General features: G+C 38.2%; 1 protein-coding gene across 1 annotated transcript in view; it reads left to right on the top strand.

Moving 5' to 3' along the window:
• Positions 1 to 2801: 2801 nt before the first annotated feature.
• Positions 2802 to 6744, top strand: part of LOC112139337 (vesicle-fusing ATPase) — a gene marked incomplete at its 5' end in the record, with an annotated part of 12776 nt that continues 8833 nt past the window's right edge. The window contains 5 exon segments of the mRNA XM_024262085.2: positions 2802 to 2887; positions 3846 to 3945; positions 4095 to 4134; positions 4413 to 4579; positions 4677 to 4787. Of these exon segments, the coding sequence (XP_024117853.1) occupies positions 2802 to 2887; positions 3846 to 3945; positions 4095 to 4134; positions 4413 to 4579; positions 4677 to 4787 (504 nt within the window).

The raw sequence follows: 6744 nt of genomic DNA, 5'->3' as shown, positions 1-6744 counted from the left end.
ATCAGTGTCATTAGTTAATTTGCTCAAGTTAAACATATATCTCCTCAAAATATTGTACTTTTGCTATCATTAAAGAAAATTTTTTAAACACTTCTAAATAATCTGTTCATTCATTTTTCTCTCTATTTTTTAAGAATCCTTCCAAAACTTTCAGACAAAGTAAAAACAAGTCTTTCCTTGTTTCCCTCCACAGTAGTGATGAATTCTGGCTTCTCTCAGAGATTCAGTTCTTTTTCATTGGTCCTCTGTAAACAGCAGCTCTTTCTGCTACCAAATGGATTTTTAGGTTGTTTTGCTATATTTCATTTATTATCAACTACTATGTAGGATTATGCACAATATCCATAACTAATGTAAACATGTGTTTATTTGCATTCCCTCCAGGGGGCACGCCCCACCATTTCAGAAACACTGCTCTAGTCAGTCAATATGTGGTTTCTTCAGTCGTCTGTATCTGCTGTATGGTCATTGTTAGTATTTTATTTATTTATTAATGATTGATTTTCTAATTAATTTTTAAAAATTAATTAATTAATGAATTAAATTCATTATTTCGTGTTACAAATAAGGATATTTGAGAACATTGGAATGTTTTATCAATGGTTTTCTTGTGGAAATCCTGATGCGGCCCAGCCTCACCCAGACTCTGACTCCAGCGGCCCCCGACTGAATTGAGTTTGAGACCCCTGCTCTAAATGAACTGAGGCAGGTTGATTGGCTTCACATGCTCCAGAGGCTCTGAGGATCCGTACAGGTGAACCTCGGTGGAAGATCAGGAGAAGATCTGCCCTGAGTCTCCCGACCATCGTCGGTGAACAGCTTTCCGGAAGTAGTTACAAAATACAGATTTCCTTCATTTAGCGCCAGTCATTTCTGATGAGCATCCTGTCGAAGTGAAAGAACTACCAGGACACAACAGGACACCTGGTCAATACAACGCATTGTATTGTAGTCTTCTGGGCGGCTTGCAGCCAGTGAAGCACCAGGTTTACAGCTGCATCTGCCTGAGTAGGCGCCTTGCCCCCTCCTCTTTCTCGCAATATTTTCATGATGATTGACATGTGACGCCAGTCAAAATTACCCAACATGCACCACAATACAGGCGATCTGCGCAGCGCTGCGTCCACCTGCATGATCTCAAACACACCTATTGTTGCTCGCGTGGGGGGGAGGCTGTCTGGATGATAGCCGCTTCTGGTGTTTCTGTGTCTCTGTGACTGAGTTTGAAGGCTGTTCTGCATTAACCCGAGAGTAGGAAGAGTAGGGGACCTTTTTTATTATTATTATTATTGTGTCAACAAAAAAAGGTAAAATATCAGTTCAGGAGAGCCGAGCTGGCTGCCCTCGCTCCCTGCAGCGGCTGTCTCTCTCTCCCTGCGTGTGGAGTGGACGAGCCCCACTTAAAGTCTGGGAGGCTGTCTGCAGACAGAGAACCACTGCACTGCGACAGGACAAAACTCTCGTCTCTGATTAGTATTTTACCTGCTGATATGATCACTGAAAACATCATGTGCCCAAAGCTGAGTTCCTGATTGGCTGATGCGACGCAACAACCTGACATTTGAGTGCTTCATGGCACGTGCGTGGCGCTTTCACCCAGTCCCCACTTTTATATGAGCCCGCCCACTGTCACAGGAAAGTGCAAAAGGATTGACAAGAACTGCAAAGTACTGAAGAGAGTTGGAGTGATTGACATGTTCAAAGACAAATAGACCTTCAATATAACTAAGCACCAAAATGCGGCACCAATTGCAGCAGTTTCTTTCAGTTTAGGTAGAACTACTTGGAATCAAACTTTGGTACCCAACCCTATCCCCTGCCTCCCTCAATTCACATTGAACGCAATTCGGGTCAAATTCATGTACATCTTCTGTGTTTTAGCAAGTGCTAAAGTAGCTGCTGGACAGTTCTCCAACAGTCTGTTAACCTGAAGCTCCCGCTGCATGTGGGAGGATCTTCCGTCAAAAACTTTGCCTATCTTCATCATGGAGGATCCGGATAGTGAAATATCAGGTTTATATAATTTTAAGAGCTGACCAAAAGCATCGGTACATGTCTCCAGGGGATAGCAGTACGGCAAGCCAAAGGGATCATAAATCACTTGGAAAAGCGGGCATGCCATGTTTTACGGACAACAGTTAATATTTTAAATATTTAATTTTAACTGTTTTATTTGCTATTTAATTTGGACATTAGGGAGGTGGAACAAGAAAATTTGCATTTATGGGGCACTCCAGATACATTTGGTATTTTCAACACTATTTTAAGCTTTCTTTTCTCTCAGTTTTTGTAGATTTGGTCTAAATACATTAAATGTAATCAGAAATTACATGTTTTAGCATTTTCTCAATGAGCTAACATTTTGATGTTTATTTTGTATGTATGTATGTATATGTATGTAGATATGTAGGTAGTACTTTATATGTTTTATTGAATATATGTTTTGAAGTTTTTCCCAAAAGGAATTTTAGGCTTTTATCTTCTTGTTTTTTGTTGTTGTTGTTTTTGTACTTTTTACTGATCCAAAAAATGATTCAAATTGTGACCCTTAGACCGTGACATGATCTGAACTGTGAGTTTTATGATCCGTGACACCTCTTATATAGAGTAAAAAGGATCTTAAAATTTCCCTGCTACTATTTTTAGCCAAAAAAACAGAGAAGTTCAGGACATCTTTAATATTTAGATATTTGTTCCAAAATGTTTGATGTATTCTTCAAAACTCAAAATACTTCAAAAAGGGATTATATATTAAATGTTATTGCATGTTAATTGTGCTTTTTTCCGTCTTCTCTCTGCAGACCATGCAAGCAGCTCGATGCCCAACAGATGAGCTGTCTTTGACTAACTGTGCTGTTGTCAGCGAGAAGGATCTGCAGTCAGGACAGTGAGTAGCCGACGCCACTATTGATATTTGTCTGCACAAGCATAGAATTGGGTATTTATTTAATCAATCCAAATACACCACTTTTTGCCTGGCTCAATGTCCTAAGTTCCAATTTATTTCACATGGTTCTTTAAAGGTTTATGTAAAAGCAACATTTGAAAATTTACATGACCATAACTCTTGTAAAGCAAAGACAAAAATGAAAGGAAACAATACTCAAAAAAACAACAAAAAAAACCCAAACATTGGCGTACTTGAACTGCCTGCTTGCTGGATATATGTTTCTAACAAATTTTGAGTAGCAGCAGCTTAACTGGCTCCAACTAACTCAGATGAAGTGCATTAAGATGACTGGGACATTGGAAGTAAGCATAAAACCTTTTGGGGGGTAAGAAGTGAGTGTGTGGTATCTTGTGCAACAAGTGCTATACTGAGTAGGTGGACTGAAATATAATATTTAATATTGCTTTCCATTACAGTAAATGAAAATTATCAGCTTGCAACTAGCTTGGGTGAAAATTTATAAGGATAGCATTTTTACAAATTAAAGTTGATTGATTAATTGATTGATAAGTTCAACTGTTTTGTTTTATCTTTATCTCTCTTTTGGCTGCTCCTTATAGGGGTTGCCACAGTGATCCACTCCCCTGTATCCCCCTTCCTCACGTCAACCACTCTCATGTTCTTCTTCTCTACATCCATGAATCTCTTCTTTTGGTCATCTAGACCTTGTTCTTGGTGTGAATGTAATCTAATGTGTGAGTGTGTGGTCCTTCAACAGTGTGTTAAAGTAATATTACAAATTTTCCCTTAACAAGTCTTTGTAAACAGCAGCCTTTCTTTTTCAGTTTAAAATAATGCTCCCTTAAACCTACTACATCCTGAATAAAAATAGTTTTTACTTATAAAGAAATAGGGTTAAAGAATAATAATATCAACTTTGTATTATTTTCTGCAGACATGTTACTGTTAAGACCACACCGAACCACAAATATGTGTTTACTGTCAAGACTCACCACACAGTAGCTGCTGGGACCATTGCCTTCAGCCTGCCACAGGTATACATTGCATACATCACATACACAACTTTACAAACAAAAACTTGCACACTTACACATTCATGGGTATACACATTCACAAACCTACACACAAACCCCTCGAGAATGTATCACCGAATGTTCAGTCTTTTTTTATGTTTCTTCTGTAGCGGAAATGGGCTGGTCTCTCCATTGGCCAAGAAATAGAAGGTAAATGTTTCTGTAATAAACAGTTGAATGAATTATCTTCATTTCTTACTGTGACTTGCCACATCAGCTGTGGGTTGACTTAGATGACCAAGTTCTAAAAAAGTGAGTTATTAAGTTTAATAATTCTTATGTTTTCTGTGTTGTCAATAAAAACATGTGCAAGGGTCATAAAGTGATTAATAAAAATGGCCACATGTTTTTAAAGTGTCTGTCAGTGAAATAAATTTCAGAAGACAAAGTTGTGTTATAAAAAGCAAGTTGTTTGTGTTCCTGCTCAGTGTCCAACTATAACTTTGACAAGTCCAAGCAGTGCATCGGTGCCATGACAATCGAAATCGACTTCCTGCAGAAGAAAAGCACAGACTCTTCTCCCTATGACTCTGACAAGATGGCAGCTGAATTCATCCAGCAGTTCAACAACCAGGCATTCTCTGTAACCCAGCAGGTTCATAAAAATTCCTCTTAAAATATTACGCCTTACATTGATGCTCAGATATCTATGTTGACTGATGTAACACAGTAGCTGTTTCTTTGCCTACTAGTTGGTGTTCAGTTTTTGTGACAAGCTGTTTGGGTTGGTGGTGAAGGACATGGATGCCATGGATGCCAGCATCCTCAAAGGAGAACCAGCCTCTGGAAAGAAGCAGCAAAAGGTACAAACTGTTGTGACAAAAATTGAGAATGATTACATTTTTTAAAGGCACTTAATGTACCTAAGGCCCAATCCAAATTCTTCCCTTCTCCCTTTTCCTCCATTTGAAGGGGTAGTTTAAGTGCAAGTGTGTCTGGGAAATGTATTTTTTTAAATCGACCCTCCAAAGAGAGGGATATAAAGTCCTCTATCACCGAGGCTAAACCCCGTCGTGCTGAGAAGCGCTTTTGTTCACGTGGGTGTGCTCTGAAGCACAGAAGTTTAAATTTGAATGTAAGTAATGACTTTTTGTTGTAGAGTGACTTTTTAAAGTTATAAAACCGCTGTTGTTATGAAAGCTCCACGCTAACGCTATTTTATATTATTGCAATGGGGATTATTGATGACTTCCTCGAACAAAGATGATGTCTGAAATAGACACTATTTTTTTTCATAACTCTCCATTTGGAGGGCTAAATAAAGGGGAAGGGACAAGCTAAGAATTCGGATTGGACATAAGACTAACCTCAGTTGTCTTCTAGTGAAAGTAGAAAATCTAATTCTTATTAGAGGTCTGCTACCATCCGAAGGATCCCAGCTGTGAATGGGTTTACCGCCACTTTTTTGTGAGCCAAAACAGTTAAGCTTGAAATTAGGGCTCTCAATGACTAGTCAACAACATCGCCCTATCAACTATAAAACAATTGTCGACAATAATTTGATATTGTCAACACTTTGATTTTTTTTGTTGTTGTTTTTTTTCTAAATTTATGATAGCCACCACCCACAAAGTCATATGGATCGAAAAGCACAACAGGAAGTTTAGGTGGTGGTATAACCCTTCCTCATTTGCTGAGACATAGGCACCCAGCTGGAGGGTTACTGTTGAAGGGTTGAACATAGCACTACCTAAATGTTTTAAAAATTATGTCTATAACTCAACTTCAAGACATGTGCTGCATGGTTAAACAAGAGCACAAAAAAAATCACAATTCTAAGGACCTCCATCTGAATCTGTTTCATTAATAACTATTGGTCAGGACAAATATTTTTAACTGACTGGATTCACCTTGTCACAGCTTTGTTGAAGTGCTATTACAAAGATTAAGTCAACATAATTTTGAAGTATTCTAAAATCAGAGATTGCAATACCATGGCACTCAATTTATTTTCCTTTTGCATAACCTCAATTTACCCAGGCGGAAACATGGGATTAACAAAACCACACCATCACCCCTCCACCTTCAACCTTCAGCAGTGTTCTTATAGTGTTATAGTCAAAGAGCCTAAGCCATGTTATTCTCACCTGCTCCAAAGGCGCTGTCCAAGAAATTTGAATGGATTTTTTTTTTCAGATTCAACTTTTTTAGGTTTTATCACTACCATAAACTCTTACATTTAAAGGCTCAGCAAGGTTTTTGGAGCCTGAAATGTAGCTTATCTCCAATTATTGTGAGATTTATCTTTGAGGTGAATTAACAGAAGACGAGCCCACTTTAGGAATGATTAGTAACTGGTATGTTTCCCAGGAATTAATATTTAAATGTGTTTATTGTAGAGATAAGGAAATTTGAAAATGCCGGAATAGCACATGCCAACGCCGACAGTGGGGTCTGTATCATAGCTTCCAGTGTCCACTACCCTTGGCATTAAATCTTTGAGTGAACCCTCTTAAATGTATCAAAAGATACTGTGAGAAAATGTTATAAATTGATTGATATATACCGCTCACAAAAACTAAAGGATCACTTTAAAGAAACACATTAGATACATCATATCTCAATATGAAGTTGGATATCTATACAAATAACGACAGGACAGTGTCTCAGGAACAAAAGGATGCCAAGTCTTTTAATGGAAATAAAAGTTTTCAGCCTACAGAAGGTCACTTCTGAAATGAAGATGTGGCAGGCTAGTCCATTTTTTCCAGAACTTAATTTCTGCAACTCAAAATGCTTTTCAGTATCTTGTGTGGCCCC

Source organism: Oryzias melastigma, unplaced genomic scaffold (genome assembly GCF_002922805.2).
Source record: "Oryzias melastigma strain HK-1 unplaced genomic scaffold, ASM292280v2 sc00366, whole genome shotgun sequence".
Lineage (NCBI taxonomy): Eukaryota > Metazoa > Chordata > Actinopteri > Beloniformes > Adrianichthyidae > Oryzias > Oryzias melastigma.
The sequence above is the reverse complement of the archived record's forward strand: the minus strand, read 5'-3'. Positions and strand labels throughout refer to the sequence as shown.